The sequence below is a fragment of the Quercus suber genome, unplaced genomic scaffold (genome assembly GCF_002906115.3).
Source record: "Quercus suber isolate HL8 unplaced genomic scaffold, Cork oak 2.0 scaffold_1044, whole genome shotgun sequence".
In the NCBI taxonomy this organism is placed as follows: Eukaryota; Viridiplantae; Streptophyta; class Magnoliopsida; order Fagales; family Fagaceae; genus Quercus; species Quercus suber.
In genome coordinates this window covers 95948-112339 of record NW_027070454.1, presented here as the reverse complement: position 1 = coordinate 112339, position 16392 = coordinate 95948, and the positions used below count along the sequence as shown (strand labels likewise).

Here is a 16392-nt window from a genome sequence, read left to right as displayed (position 1 = left end):
CCACTTGAGTACCAATAAGGCCTCTGATGGGACGGACAACCAGAAGAAAAGCAAATAGACGATCAACAGATGGAAGCAGGAGATAGGAAGATGAAAACTATAAAAGAAGAGCTAGTAAAGCCAAAAGGAGAGGGAAAAACCTTAAGGCCTCCTCGGCCTATGGCCGAGGAGCATTCTCCTATTTGTAAGGAAACACTTAGCCTTTTTTATAAGAAAAAGTTTGAGCGTGGTGACCGACGGCCAGCACCTAAGCCTGTCAACCCACTCTCTATAAATTTATTGTTTGGGCTTATTGAGCTGAAACCCAACACTCAATTCAAATTGGGTCCCTACACTCGCCTATATCATAAAAATAAAAATAAAAATAGAAGTCATTGATATCTTCACATAATCCTATTATTTCTATTTTGAAAAAAATTCCACTCTAAAATACAACTTAAATTGACTAAACTTGATAAAACCATATAGTGCTTATCAGATGTATCCTATCCACCATTCCTGGCTTATATAAGTGGTAGTAGCAAAAAGAATGTAGTGGATGGCAAATTATACTTCTACTTTTGAAGTGGCATTAATGCAGTGAAGTGGTTTGACTAAAATGTTATTTCTTATTCCAAGCACTTCCCATCTCTGTAACCCTTTCTCTGTACAACACAATTACCGGTGCTGCGATGGTACCTAAATCAGCCTTCAACCCAATTTGTAGTGGTTAATTCTGTTAATATGTGAAAGGAAACTCATAAATCGGCATACACCGATACACAGCCTATGCTGTCAAGTATTGTTGAAGATCTGGGTGTTCTCTCATGATCTTCAAAAAATTAAAAAATCGAGGTTGTTCCACATGCTAAGAGAATCCACAACTGAAAATGCTATCTTATCTTATTTTACCATCTCAAAAAATTATTTTATCAATTATACTATATCATTTTTCAATACATTTAACATTCCAAAACTCTATTTAAATAATCTCAAATGTATGCCTAATCTTAAATAAAGGTTGAGGGAGAAAGAGGAAAAAGGGAAGAGAAAAAGAGAAATAGTTAAAAAAGATTAAAAAAGAATATTTAAATAAAACAAGAAAAAAATAAAATAATATAATATAATTAATAAAGTAGTTGATTGAAATGGTAAAATAAGATATAATAATAAATAAATAAAAACCCTTGAATGCTCTTACCTATTCCTATTTTCTCCCACATGCAAAAGAACAGTTGTTGACTCTTTCAAACTGTTCAAAAGTTTCCAGGACACTTTTTAGCTGGCATAAGTATTTTACTATTTTTGGAGCCCACTGATTGTATAAAACGAATAATTTGGGAGTTGATTGAGTAGCTTGAGACGAGATTTTTGTAGTTTGTGATTGGATTTTTATAGCTTTTCCAAATATGTACACTGATGAAAAAATATATGAAAAAATTGTAATGTTATTTAGAAAGTAAAAATGTGGATTTAAAATTGAAAAACAAGCACAATTTGAAAATAATTGGATTTTAAATTGGACTTTTCCAATTTGAAAATTTTCGTGGTCCGCAATTCAATTCCAAAAGTCCACCACGAGAAAACTCAAGTTTCTCACATAAAAGATAACTGTATAAGGTTTCTATGTTCATTGAACTTCAAACTACATAACTCTCTTACCAGCATTTCTCAGACTAAAAATAAGCCAGAAGTTCTGCTTTTTATACCTCCATTTTTCATGGAAAAGCTTCAGTTCCATAAAATCCATCTCCCTCCTTTTGCTGCTCTTCTTTTTCTGCTTCAGTTTCTCTCTGTCGCTTACTCTCTCACAGATAATTACTTCATCAACTGTGGCTCAGCTACCAACGCCAACACAGACTTCCGGAATTTCGTTGGGGACTTGAATTCCAGTGACTCGATCTCCTCTTCATTTTCTTTTACAGGGCACAGCAGCGCCGTCACAAACAGCAACCAGTCTTCAGGTACATCATCAACTCTTTATCAGACAGCAAGAATTTTCAGAAGCAACTCTTCCTATGAGTTTGATATCCCAAATAATGACATCTATTTTGTACGCCTTCATTTCTTTGCTTTCTCAACCCCAACTGACCTCTCCACAGCTCTTTTTGATGTATGGACTTCTGGGTCCTCACTGTTGCTTAATTTCACTGGCAAAAACAGTAGCAACTTTCCTATAAAGGAATTCTTCCTTCCCATCTCTCCCGGAAAATTCAATGTTTATTTTTTGCCTCGAGGATCGTCTTTTGCGTTTATAAATGCAATAGAAGTCTTCCCTGCCAATGATAGTTACATACCTGATGAAGCAAAGCAAATTAGTTCTGCAGGAAGTAACAATACTTACAGGGGTTTGAGATCTTGGGCATTACAGACCATTTACAGGATCAATGTTGGAGGCCCTAAAATCACACCAGAGAACGATACACTTTGGCGAAACTGGGTTTCAGAAGAAGACGATATATATTTCGATAAGTCAGGAAATGCAACCACAGTAAGCCACCCCAGTGAGCCTAATTACGAGGGAAATGTCAGGGAAAGCATCAGTGAATCTACGGCCCCAACTCTCGTCTACCAGACTGCAGCGAAACCGAAGGATACCAGTGGCGATTTCAACTTAACCTGGTCTTTCAATGTTGATAAGAGTGCTGGCTACCTTGTTCGAGTTCACTTCTGTGATATTATCAGTGAATCAGCTAACATTCTAAATTTCAGTCTTCATGTTTATAATAATTTCAGTATGTTGATCGATCCTTATGAGTATGGTGGTGACCAGTTAGCTGTTCCGTTTTACATCGATTTTGTGGTTTATTCTGGTGATTCTGGACATTTAAATATCCGTATAGGCCCTTCGGTAGATACGAGTATCATTTTAAACAGTGCCTTTCTGAATGGGCTGGAAATAATGAAAATACTGGGGAATTCAGGCATTACATTGAGGTTACAAGAGCACAAGAAAAAAAATGTTTTTATTATAATTGGTTCAATTCTTGGAGGGTTAGGCTTAATCTGCATTTTGGTAGCTGTGTTCTTTTTGGTTTTCAGATGCAGGAAGCCGAAGTCTATTGAAACTTCAGACTGGTCGCCACTACCTGGAGGAGGGAGTTCTCACAGCAGGATGACTGAGGGAACCATCCCTAATATGAATCTCGGGTTAAAGATGCCATTTTCTGAAATTCAATTGGCAACGAAAAACTTTGACGTGAAATTGCGGATTGGTAAGGGTGGCTTTGGGATCGTCTATAAAGGAACTCTCAAGAATGGAACAAAAATTGCTGTGAAACGTAGTGATCCAGGGTCTGGCCAAGGCCTTCCAGAATTCCAAACAGAGATCATGGTTCTGTCCAAAATTCGCCACCGCCATCTTGTATCCTTGATTGGGTATTGCGATGAGAGGTCTGAGATGATACTTGTTTATGAATTCATGGCCAATGGGACTTTAAGGGATCATCTATATGCTTCGGATAAGCCACCTTTGTCATGGAAACAAAGGCTTGAAATTTGCATTGGTGCAGCCAGGGGTCTTCATTACCTCCACAAAGGGTCAGCTGGGGGAATCATACACCGTGATGTTAAGCCCACTAACATCCTGCTTGATAAGAGTAATGTTGCTAAAGTTGCCGATTTTGGTCTTTCAAAATCGGGTCCTCTTGATGATACTCACGTCAGCACAACTGTCAAAGGCACGATTGGTTATCTTGATCCCGAGTATTTTAAGTCCCAACAGTTGACAGAAAAATCTGATGTCTACTCATTTGGCGTAGTTCTTCTTGAGGTGCTATGTGCAAGGCCAGCAATAGATAGCACGCTTCCAAGAGAGCAGGCGAATTTGGCAGAATGGGCAATGCTTTGCAAGAATAAAGGGTTGCTAGAAGATATTATTGATCCTTCACTCAAGGATCAGATCGATCCAAACTCCCTAAGAAAATTTATTGAGACAACAGAGAAATGTTTACAAGAATGCGGCACTGATCGCCCTACCATGGGTGATATATTGTGGGACTTGGAATATGCATTACAGCTTCAACAAACAGCAATGCCGAGAGAGCCACATGAAGACAGCACAATTGGTGGTTCTGCAGCATTGGCAATGCCCAATGTTTGGAGGTTTCCTTCAATTAGTATGTCTATTGAGAAAGATGATATGCCTGCTATAATGGATGATGGCTCCTACACTAGAGATAGTGAAGTTTTCTCCCAGTTAAAAGCTGATGCTAGCAGATAATGTTATTTGGTTTTCAAGATCTAGTGGAACTAAAAAGGTGGGCTGGATTAATTATACAAATTTATTATAGGGTGATAGTGGAAGTAAATAAGTAAGTAGTTGGCTATATTTATTATAAAGTGATAGTGGAAGATTTATTATAGGATGATAGTGGAAGTAAATAAATAAGTAGTGAGCTACATTTATAAGGCTGAAAATTATAAAAACCATTTTAAAATTGTAAGAGAAATTATATTATTAAAAAGAAAAATGACATGGCAGCTGATGTGACACTATAATATAGATTAAACGCTACGCTTCAGCTTCTAGTAATAACTAGTCGCGGACCCGCGCGTTGCACGTGATAGGTTTGTTTATGATAGTTTTATTATTATATATTATTAATATTTTTCTATGTATTGCTACTAAAGCTGCATTATATATGATTGATCAATATATTACAGGATTCATAGTGATTGGAGGTTTTAGTGATGGAATTAATTTTGTATTATTAGAGATTTGTATTCATAATAGAATGAGGATATTTTATTATAGATTTTTATTTTGGAAACAAAATTTCTATCATACCCGGTTGGCTAATTTGTACATTTTCAAGTCAATTTAGCACATTTTGCATGTAACATGTAATTCTTCGTTTCTATAAGGGTAAGGTCTCATGATCCCAATGACCCACTCCATTTTATTGCATGCTTGGCTTTTTGGAATGTGAAATGTGTTTGTTCCAAAAGTTGTATACCGAAGGATTTGTTGATAGTTTTGAAGCAATTGTTTTCCATTTGGTTGTTTTAGAATTAATTGCAATATTGGATCAATGAAGTCAATGACTCTAATATAGTGCACAACTTCATTGGATAAAGTTAATAGAAAGAGAAAATAAAGGATTGCAATATATTGTGGCACAATTTTGGACGTGGTAGATTATGATTAGTAGAGAAAAAGTAGTTTATGTGAAAGTAACAGACATTAGTTGTGAATTTAAAATTGTGTACCTCATTTTGATGTTGCCTAAAAATTTTGACAATTGTCTTCCAACATTGGAAAATATTTCGAGCAATAATTCTATAGGTAATTCATGTTGTATACTTATTTTCATGATTGTGTAGAGAGTATTTTAATGATATTTTTTGTTTGTATTTTGAAGTTGTTTAGGATTGTAATTTATAGTGTTTTGCTTGTTTTATGGATGAGATGAGTGATTGTTTAAGTTATAAGCAATTATTTTTATTTTTATTTTGAATAGAAGCCTTTCATATACCGTCCACTATAAAGCTTAAATGTTATAGTATTGAATATATATTTCAATTGTAACTTACGTTTAATGTTCTCCATAAAGTGTATCATTATTAAGGTGTCTTGATTTGAATTGATTTGTGCTGCATAATTTTGATCCGCCTACCTAGCAATGTCTTAAACAATTTTATAGAGTTTTCATTAGCATTCATATATTCCATGTATCTAGATGATTGGCAAATGATGAGGGTAGCAAATAAGTTAACATGTGTCAGTTACTTTCATTAATGGTAAAATAACAGTTGTGGAGCAACCGAATAGACAACCACAACCTTGCTTTTCTGTTCTTTAAAGTAGTGTAGAGAAGGGGAGAATTTTTTTTTTTTTTAATGATACAAGATAGAAATTCTACTTTAAACTAACCTAAGTATATATGTGTGTAAAGTGCTCACCTAGAGACTTGAATCTCGGCCATTGCCCCCAAGCCCCCACAAGTATAAGCACTTATACTTGTGGAATAACTATTATACCAAGGGTGTGCGGTGGTAGAAGGTGAGAAGTTAATATGGCCCCAAATGATTCTATTTCTAATGGCTAATGCTATCATTTATCTTACCTCCAACTGTAGGACTCTTTTGTAATTTGAATTTCTAAGATATCACCATATCATAACCAGCATGAGTTTGTTTTTCAATTGAATAACAATCCTTATCCTTAACAATTAATTAGTATTAATTTTATTTTATAAAAAGTTCTAAAATTATATCACTAATAATAATTGTATATAAAACTATATATCACTAACTTAAATTGGATATCTATTGATGACAGTGCAAGCATTGAATATTACATAAAGAGAGCCGTCCAAACATAAACCCTGCATAAGTTGTATATATAAATAAATTATTAATAATTTTGAAATAGCTGAAAATGAATTAATATCCAAATCAGTTACTGAAGACAAAAGAAGAACCACTCCATATCTCTTTTTGGAAGGAATGATTTCTTTGCAGTCCATAGCTTAGACATTAGATTTGAAACCTCTCAGAACAATTAAATTAAAAGGAAAATGAAAAGAAATAATTGGAGGAGTAATTGTTCTTTTAGTGCTTTCCTTTTCAACATATTCTTTGGAGATAAAAGAACTCCATATGAACCAGCTCTTAGAGGATAAAAGTTAAGGGCCCATGAGAAAAAGAATTTTTGTAACAGGATTTAGTCATAAAGAAGAATGATAAAAGAAATCAAATAAACAAAACAAACAGAAAAGTACTTTTCTAGCACTAAAGAATTCTCAGTTCACATTGGCATAAAGTTCAATATAATACTTTTCCAGCACTAAAGAATTCTCAATTCACATTGGCATAAAGTTCAATATAATAAATCCATCACTAACCACATACATACCCTGACTGATTTCTAGAGCACCAATGTATAGGTTGAGAAGACAATCATTGAAATGGCATGTGAGGGATGTTCTAACGCTAATAACATAAAAACGCTTGTGCAGTGACTTGAGTTTCACAAATTCACAAATTCTTAAAATTGAAACCATGAATATTAAATCATGTCTAAACCAAAGACCATGATAAACAGAATTATGTAGGAAAATTACTGCAAAAAATTTAAACACTAGGAATCATGTGCTGTAAGAGTAGCTACGATGTGCATATATGCTGACAGTGTTGGTGATAGTGAATTGCATCTCAAAATATTATATAATTTCTCAAACCAGATACATTAACTGATGCACATCTAACCCGTTTATGAATCCAAAAGTCCAATTAATAGAAGTCCAATTCCAATGATAAACGGTTAGCAAAGAAGTTTAGGTCTACCCTTTACCTCAACTAAAAGCAATTCGTGAACAACTTCCTAGGCAGCTAGTCCATTAAGATTGTATTTAGCACTTGTTTCGATATCCACACCCACAACAGTACCAATATGCCAATTGTAGATCACATCTTGAACTGAGCAAACAAAAATGAACAAAAAGGAAAAAAGAAAAAGAAGTGACAATAGCAAAATAAGAACAAATCATTACTTTGTTAATGTTCACCTTCACAACACATTGAGAGCCAAACATTACTCATTATAATGTCACCAATGTTGAAAAGAAATTCGTTAACAACTTCCTAGGCAGCAGGTCCATTAAGATTGTATTCAGCACCTGTTTCGGTATTCACACACACAACAGTACCAACATGCCAAATCTAGATCACATCTTGAACTGAGCAAACGAAAAATGAACAAAAGAAGAAAAAAAAAGTGACAATTGCAAAATAAGAACAGATCATTGAGAGCAAAACATTACTCATTTTAGTGTCACCAATGTTAATCACATTAGCACATTGATGATTGAATGACCGGTAGTCCCATAGCGGAACAGTTTCTTCACTACTGTCGGAATAAACCATGTCTAAACCAAAGACTATAATAAACACAATTATGCAGAAAAAATACTGCAGAAAATTCAAACACCAAGAATTTAGAGTCACACTAAATAAATAGCAGAAGCAAACACCACAGCACTACACTAAGAACTTAGAGTCACACTAAGTCGTTTGAATCACATAGAATTTAAAACCCAGTAATCTAAAAACTCAAACGAACAAACCCAAAAGAGGTAGAGCTCCAAATAAAAAACCCAACAATAAAAAATTCAATACCCTAAAGCACGAAAGAGGCCGTAAGAAGGGGAAAAAACATCAAGCAAAATAACAAAGCACAAAAGGAATTGAGATTTAGAGATACCTTAGCAGCTTTTGTTAGTATTTATATAATGTGAAAAGAGGAAGATAGGAAGGAAGGAAGATAGAGAGGCTGCTGCCAGAAGGGAGTGAGGTTGACGTGAATTTAATGTGAAACTGTAGAACAAAAGGTGGGGAAGGGGAAAGAATTACTGAATTAAAACATGGGGAGAATGTGAAACTGTTGAAAGGGAAGGGGAAAGAACTAAAATGTGGAGAGACAGGAAACTGAAACCGTGTAACAAAAGGAAATGAAAAATAAAAAAGTTTGCATGAAAAAAAAGGGTTTTAGAGAGGATTTCAGTTGAAAAGGTTTTGAGTTTGGGCTTTATGGTAGAATTAAATTTAGAAGAAGTGGGCTAGAATTAAATTTAGAAGAAGTGGGTTTTATGATGGAGACAGGGCTGAAATTTATTCTATATTAATCAGCATTTTAAAATTAATAAAAATTATTTTAAAATTCTAGGACAAATTCAAAAAATATTATGGAAATGACATGACTGCTGATGTGTCTCAATGTGAGCGTAGCAACTTTAAATGCTACGCTTCAGTTTTTAGTAATATATAGATATAGATTAGTTACTTATTCTTGTCTGCGTCTGTTTACCGCTTTTATATGTTTGTAAGTCTGTTCTTGGTGTTTGAACAAAATGTTTCGTCAGAGAAAAAAGTATTCACAAATGTTTCATCAGCTATAATACATGTGGCATGCCCAATGGATCTTGAGAAGCCCTTTACCCAATTGCCCAAGCTATCCCTAATGAGGCCTCCCCCCACCTGCTCTTCCTTGGTTGCTAAGAGAAGCACCGTTAGTATTGAATTTTAGCCAGCCCATCGGTGGTTTTGACCATCTAACAGGAATTGCCACCATACGCTTTTGGTTTTTGATCTTCCCAACGCAAAAAAAGTATTCCAAGGCATGATTAATACACAGGCTGTGGAGATTAAAGCTCTGGAAAATATTCACATCCTCTTCAATCTTTTTATTTTTATAAATTATTGATCCAATATATTGAATATTCTCACTTTAAAATACAACTGAGATAGTATCTCGTTATTCTCAAAAAAGAAAAAGAAAAAAGAGATAGTATCTAGTCTATATTATTAAAATTTATATCTATATATATATATATAATACTAAAAATTGAGACGCAGCATTTAATATAACTATTCTCTCATTAAGCCATATCAGCAGTCATGTCATTACCAACATTTTTTCTGAATTTTTCTTATAATTTAAAATGCATTTCCTAAATTTTAAAATACTAATAAAAGAAAAATGATTCCCAACCTTATCTCCACCATAAAACCCAATATTTATAGCTTTAATTATAGACATGTATCTCACGTTAGTGATGACTAGCATGAAGCCCAAAACTATATGTTGTCCACCATAAAGCCCAAACCCAACCAAATGGTCTTTAATTTTTAATGGCAAAAAACCCTTTTTTTGTCTCCCCACCTTTTGCCTTACCCCTGTTTCATGGTTTCAAGCTTGCTAACGGCAGTCTTTTCAAATCTTCAAAGTCCAAACTTCAGATTCATAATGCCAGGGCTCTCATGGCTCTTCCTTCCTCCAGATGTTCAAGTCATTTCAGTTGCTGCCGTTTCAGAAAAACCAAAGGCAGGGTATTTAAAGCAAGGTGAATTTTTTACGGTCTCCATGTATCTTTTAGTTTTGTTTTTAATTTTTCCATTCTACTTATCTTTCAACCTTGTAGTGCCACGACTACACAATTGAAGAGCTCATCACCAAGAGCTTCAACAACATTATCTAGCGATCAGATTGGCTAGATGAATATGGAGAAAGGTACATCATGACAACAAAGAAATTTAATTTGAATGTTCCTTTAAAGTTTGGACAAAGAAATTTAATTTGAATGATCCTTTAATGGTAGAAGCAGTGGTCATTAAAGGATCACTGTAATCAAAGGGTTGGAGCATATGGTTTATTGTGTAGAGACTGTGGCATTATTATGAATCCAATTGATGAATATTTTTAATAGAGGAGTTTAAACAGATACTTTGATAGGCACAATCTCTCTCTCTCCAACACAAGTTGTAATGAAGCTGAAAAGGATAAAAGTTGTTAACATGCATATTCTTTTGAAAAGCTTTTGAAAAGCTTTAAGAATACAATGTATTTAAACATATATTTCAAAATATCTTTCCCATGCACCGCATGAATTTTTGACAGTTAAAGTAAAAATAGAAGTCATTGATGTCTTCACAAAATCCTATTATTTCCGTTTAGAAAAATTCCACTCTAAATACAACTTAAATTGACTAAACTTGATAAAACCATATAGTGACCGTCAGATGTATCCTATCTACCAATCCTGGCTTACATAAGTGGTTTTTTTTTTGAGAAACATAAGTGGTAGTAGCAAAAAGAATGTAGTGGATGGCAAATCATACTTCTACTTTTGAAGTGACATTATGCAGTGAAGTGGTTTGACTAAAATGTTATTTCCTATTCCAAACACTTGCTCTCTCTGTATCCCTTTCTCTGTACAACACAATTACCAGTGCAGCAATTGTACCTAAATTAGCCTTCAACACTTGTAGTGGTTAATTCTGTTAATATGTAAAAGGAAACTCATCAATCGGCATACACCGATACACGGCCTATGCTGTCAAGTGTTGTCGAAGATCTAGGTGTTCTCTCATGATCTCCAAAAAATAAAAAATCGAGGTTGTTCCACATGCTAACTAGGCTGCTCATGTTAATTTCTGGCGTCAAATAGGTTACATAAAATATGAAAATTTTACAAACTTGTTAAGTGATAGCTCATAGCTCCACCTGTAGATAACCAAGCATTAATGAATTCCTTTTTTTTTTCCCCTTAAATTTTGTACTAATTCAATAATGAAAAATATTGTCAATTGTGGATTCCAAATAGCTTAATTAGAAAAGTTTTCGATGGTTGTATAAGAGATCTAGAGTTTAATTCTCGTCTACACCAAAAACTGATTGGTGCCTTAGTTTGATAAGATGCGGATGCCATAGGTTAAAACTCTTTAAAAAAAACATATTGCCAATTAAGTGGCAGCATCTGAAAAGGTGTCCTTTCTTAAATCTCATATATAAATATACAATTGGGTTTGGGAGTTCATTCATGGGTTCCATCCTCATCCTCATCCTCATCCTTCTTTCCTCAATTAAGGTGGCCAAAAAGACTTAGGTTTTAGCATTTGACTTTTAGAGCATTCCCATTAAGTGTGCCAAAAACCAAATATTTGGCATTTGGCACATCAAACACCAAAAACAAACCATCATGAGTTGTGTTAAATGCCAATAAATTTTGAGACATGTTACAGTACAATCTCATCTTTGGCATGATAGGAATGAAAATGACATTTAGTTTTTATTATTTTTTATTCATCTTTCTCTCTTTTTTTTTTTTGGTTGAATTCATCTTTCTCTCTCATTTCAAATAAAACATCTCTTTATCTACACTTTTAGCCACACATTCACCGCCACACATTTACTGCCACACATTTTGTATTTTTTTATATGGTTAGTTTTTTAATGTTATTTTAATATCTGTATATATTATTTTAATGTATAGAATCGAAGAATAGAAGATGTGATGTACGATGAATGGTAAAATTGTGTGTTAAAATAATAAAGTAATTTTTTTGATAAGTTAAAATGACATATTTATATGACATCAGATTGGATGATAATGATCTTATATATGCTTTTAATTCAAAAAAAAAATGATCTTATATATGCTTTAATCTAATTGGACCTGATAATTTTGGACCGTTTCAATGTTTCTTTCCATTTTCCACCATGTTCTTGGCAAGAAGTCAAGCAACCGAGCTTGCAAGCTGCAACCGAAGACGAAGAGGCCCACCGGAGTAAATGCCTACCTATTTTCTTCCAAATGCAAAAGAACATTTGTTGACTCTTTCAAACTGTTCAAAAGTTTCTAGAACACTTTTTAGATCCACACCACCACCCAGCCCCCACCAAAAAAAAAAACTGATTCTATAAAACGAATAATTTTTGGTATCTGAAAAATCCAAATTATCCTCTACTGCATATGCACACAGTAATTGAAAACAAGCTGCAACCGAAGACGAAGAGGCCCACCGGAGTAAATGCCTACCTATTTTCTTCCAAATGCAAAAGAACATTTGTTGACTCTTTCAAACTGTTCAAAAGTTTCTAGAACACTTTTTAGATCCACACCACCACCACCCACCCCCCACCAAAAAAAAAACTGATTCTATAAAACGAATAATTTTTGGTATCTGAAAAATCCAAATTATCCTCTACTGCATATGCACACAGTAATTGAAAATAAATGGCTTTTAAATCATTCACTTTTAAATTGGACTTTTACTATTTGAGAATTTTCGTGGTCCACATTTCAACTCCAAAAGTCCACCATCCACGAGGAGACTCAAGTCTTTCACCTAAAAGATTACTGTAAAAGGTTTCTATGTTCATCGAACTTCAAGCTACATAACTCTCTTATCAGCATTTCTCAGACTAAAAATAAGCCATAAGTTCTGCTTTTTTTTACCTCCATTTTTCATGGAAAAGCTTAAGTTCCATAAAATCCATCTCCCTCCTTTTGCTGCTCTTCTTTTTCTGCATCAGTTTCTCTCTGTGGCTTTCTCTCTCACAGATAATTACTTCTTCATCAACTGTGGCACAGCTACCAACGCCAACACAGACCGGAATTTCGTTGGGGACTTGAATTCCAGTGATTCGATCTCCTCTTCATTTTCTTTTACAGGGCACAGCAGCGCCGTCACAAACAGCAACCCGTCTTCAGGTACATCATCAACCCTTTATCAGACAGCAAGAATTTTCAGAAGCAACTCATCCTATGAGTTTGATATCCCAAATAATGACATCTATTTTGTACGCCTTCATTTCTTTGCTTTCTCAACCCCAACTGACCTCTCCACAGCTCTTTTTGATGTATGGACTTCTGGGTCCTCACTGTTGCTTAATTTCACTGGCAAAAACAGTAGCAACTCTCCTATAATAACGGAATTCTTCCTTCCCATCTCTCCCGGAAAATTCAATGTGTATTTTTTGCCTCGAGGATCGTCTTTTGCGTTTATAAATGCAATAGAAGTCTTCCCTGCCGTTGATAGTTACATACCTGATGAAGCAAAGCAAATTAGTTCCGCAGGAAGTAACAATACTTACAGGGGTTTGAGATCTTGGACATTACAGACCATTTACAGGATCAATGTTGGAGGCCCTAAAATCACACCAGAGAACGATACACTTTGGCGAAACTGGGTTTCAGAAGAAGACGATGGATATCTCGTTAATTCAGGAAGTACAACCAGCGTATTCCACTCCAGTAAGCCTGATTACGGGGGAAATGTCAGTGAAAGCATCAGTGAATCTACGGCCCCAACTCTCGTCTACCAGACTGCAGCAAAACCAAAGAATACCAGTGGTAATTTCAACTTAACCTGGTCTTTCAAAGTTGATAAGAGTGCTGGCCACCTTGTTCGAGTTCACTTCTGTGATATTATCAGTGAATCAGCTAACACTCTAAATTTCAGTCTACATATTTATAATAATTTCAGTATGTTGATCAATCCTTATGAGTATGGTTACGACTTAGCTGTTCCGTTTTACATCGATTTTGTGGTTTATTCTGATGATTCTGGACATTTGAATATCGGTATAGGCCCTTCGGTAGATACCATTTTAAACAGTGCCTTTCTGAATGGGCTGGAAATAATGAAGATACTGGGGAATTCAGGCATTACATTGAGCTTGCAAGAGCACAAGAAAAAAAATGTTTTTATTATAGTTGGTTCAATTCTTGGAGGGTTAGGCTTAATCTGCATTTTGGTAGCTGTGTTCTTTTTGGTTCTCAGATGCAGGAAGCCGAAGTCTATTGAAACTTCAGACTGGTCGCCACTAACTGGAGGAGGGAGTTCTCACAGCAGGATGACTGAGGGAACCATCCCTAATATGAATCTCGGGTTAAAGATACCATTTTCTGAAATTCAATTGGCAACGAAAAACTTTGACGCGAAATTGCGGATTGGTAAGGGTGGCTTTGGGATCGTCTATAAAGGAACTCTCAAGAATGGCACAAAAATTGCTGTGAAACGTAGTGATCCAGGGTCTGGCCAAGGCCTTCCAGAATTCCAAACAGAGATCATGGTTCTGTCCAAAATTCGCCACCGCCATCTTGTATCCTTGATTGGGTATTGCGATGAGAGGTCTGAGATGATACTTGTCTATGAATTCATGGCCAACGGGACTTTAAGGGATCATCTATATGCTTCGGATAAGCCACCTTTGTCATGGAAACAAAGGCTTGAAATTTGCATTGGTGCAGCCAGGGGTCTTCATTACCTCCACAAAGGGTCAGCTGGGGGAATCATACACCGTGATGTTAAGCCCACTAACATCCTGCTTGATAAGAATAATGTTGCTAAAGTTGCCGATTTTGGTCTTTCAAAATCGGGTCCTCTTGATGATACTCATGTCAGCACAACCGTCAAAGGCACGATTGGTTATCTTGATCCCGAGTATTTTAAGTCCCAACAGTTGACCGAAAAATCTGATGTCTACTCATTTGGTGTAGTTCTTCTTGAGGTGCTATGTGCAAGGCCAGCAATAGATAGCATGCTTCCAAGAGAGCAGGCCAATTTGGCAGAATGGGCAATGCTTTGCAAGAATAAGGGGTTGCTAGAAGATATTATCGATCCTTCACTCAAGGATCAGATCGATCCAAACTCCCTAAGGAAATTTATTGAGACTACAGAGAAATGTTTACAAGAATGCGGCACTGATCGCCCTACCATGGGTGATATATTGTGGGACTTGGAATATGCATTACAGCTTCAACAAACAGATATGCCAAGAGAGCCACTTGAAGACAGCACAGTTGGTGGTTCTGCAGCATTGGCAATGCCCAATGTTTGGAGGTTTCCTTCAATTAGTATGTCCATTGAGAGAGATGATATGCCTGGTATAATGGATGATGGCTCCTACACTAGAGATAGTGAAGTTTTCTCCCAGTTGAAAGCTGATGGTAGCAGATAATGTTATTTGGTTTTCAAGATCTAGCAACGCAGCTGAAGTTTCTTTATCCTCTACAAACTATGATAAGTACACCTTCATGAACTGAATTTTGTATTTTGGGTGGCATTAGCACTTCTTCTAATTGTAAAGCAGCATTATAATAGTAGATTAGTTACATATTCTTGTCTGCGTCTGTTTACCGCTTTTATATGCTTGTAAGTCTGTTCTTGGTGCTTGAATAAAATTTGTTTCATCAGTGAAAAAAAATATTCACCAATGCTGTTTGCCATTGGTTAATAGAGGGAAAATGTGCTTGAAAAGCTGCTTATAGAGCTTGATGGGTTTGCTGGGTGCAAAGGTTTTATATTTCTGGTCTCTAAGAATTGTATCCGTTACACCCTGCTCTTCTATGATAAGGTTGATTTGATCTATTAGAGTTCGCCTTCCAAATGCCGAAGGGAGAATAAATATTTCAAAAATTTAGACCAACAAAGTGACGATGTTTACATTTATTGAGTGTCCACTCTTGGACAGAAATTGATTGGAGAGGAAGGTTGCCCAGCTTCTTCAAGAGGCTGTTCTTAAGGGTAGGGCCTAGTGCTTTAGGTTATTTTAGAGTTTTAGTCTTTAGGCATTTCTCAAGGTCTTTTATTTCAAGTGAAAATAATATGATCGGAGCATAGTTGCAAATTCCTTTCAGGTCCGTTCGGAATGGCCATAATTTTTTATTTCAATTAATCAACTGATATGAATCACCTTTCTACTCTATTTATTTTATTTTTAGAGTGAGAAATAAAATTATTTAAATAGAATAGAGAAATAAATTTTTCTAGCTGCTGCATGTGTCTATTTGTCAAAATAACAAAAATGGAGTTTTTAGAGTTAGTGTAGCTAAAATGCTAAAGAGGCTGACGTAAATGCTTTAGATTAAACTAAGTAGTTTACTTAATGTACTTTAGTAATTTATGGGTCTGCTGATTTTCATTAGGAAAAACAAAAACAAAAACAAAACAAAACAAAGAAGTAAATCTAAGGCCGTAATTTCTTTACAAGTTTACATTTGTTTATATATTACTGTGTTGTTGACTTACTATTATTGTGTTGTTGTTAAGTCATGGGTGATTTTTTTTTTTACTTTGAGACAAAAAATTATATAATAGTATTGCGTATTTTATGTTCATGTATTT

General features: G+C 35.1%; 2 protein-coding genes across 2 annotated transcripts; both read left to right on the top strand.

Annotated features, from left to right (window-relative positions):
* Positions 1-1537: 1537 nt before the first annotated feature.
* On the top strand, positions 1538-4734 carry LOC112030061 (probable receptor-like protein kinase At5g24010). The gene has a single exon (XM_024062747.2). It carries the CDS (start codon positions 1700-1702, stop codon positions 4199-4201), a length of 2502 nt encoding a protein of 833 aa, XP_023918515.1. The 5' UTR covers positions 1538-1699; the 3' UTR covers positions 4202-4734.
* A 7813-nt stretch (positions 4735-12547) lies between these two features.
* LOC112030046 (probable receptor-like protein kinase At5g24010) lies at positions 12548-15502 on the top strand. Its single transcript, XM_024062728.2, has one exon. It carries the CDS (start codon positions 12731-12733, stop codon positions 15224-15226), a length of 2496 nt encoding a protein of 831 aa, XP_023918496.1. The 5' UTR covers positions 12548-12730; the 3' UTR covers positions 15227-15502.
* Positions 15503-16392: the final 890 nt, after the last annotated feature.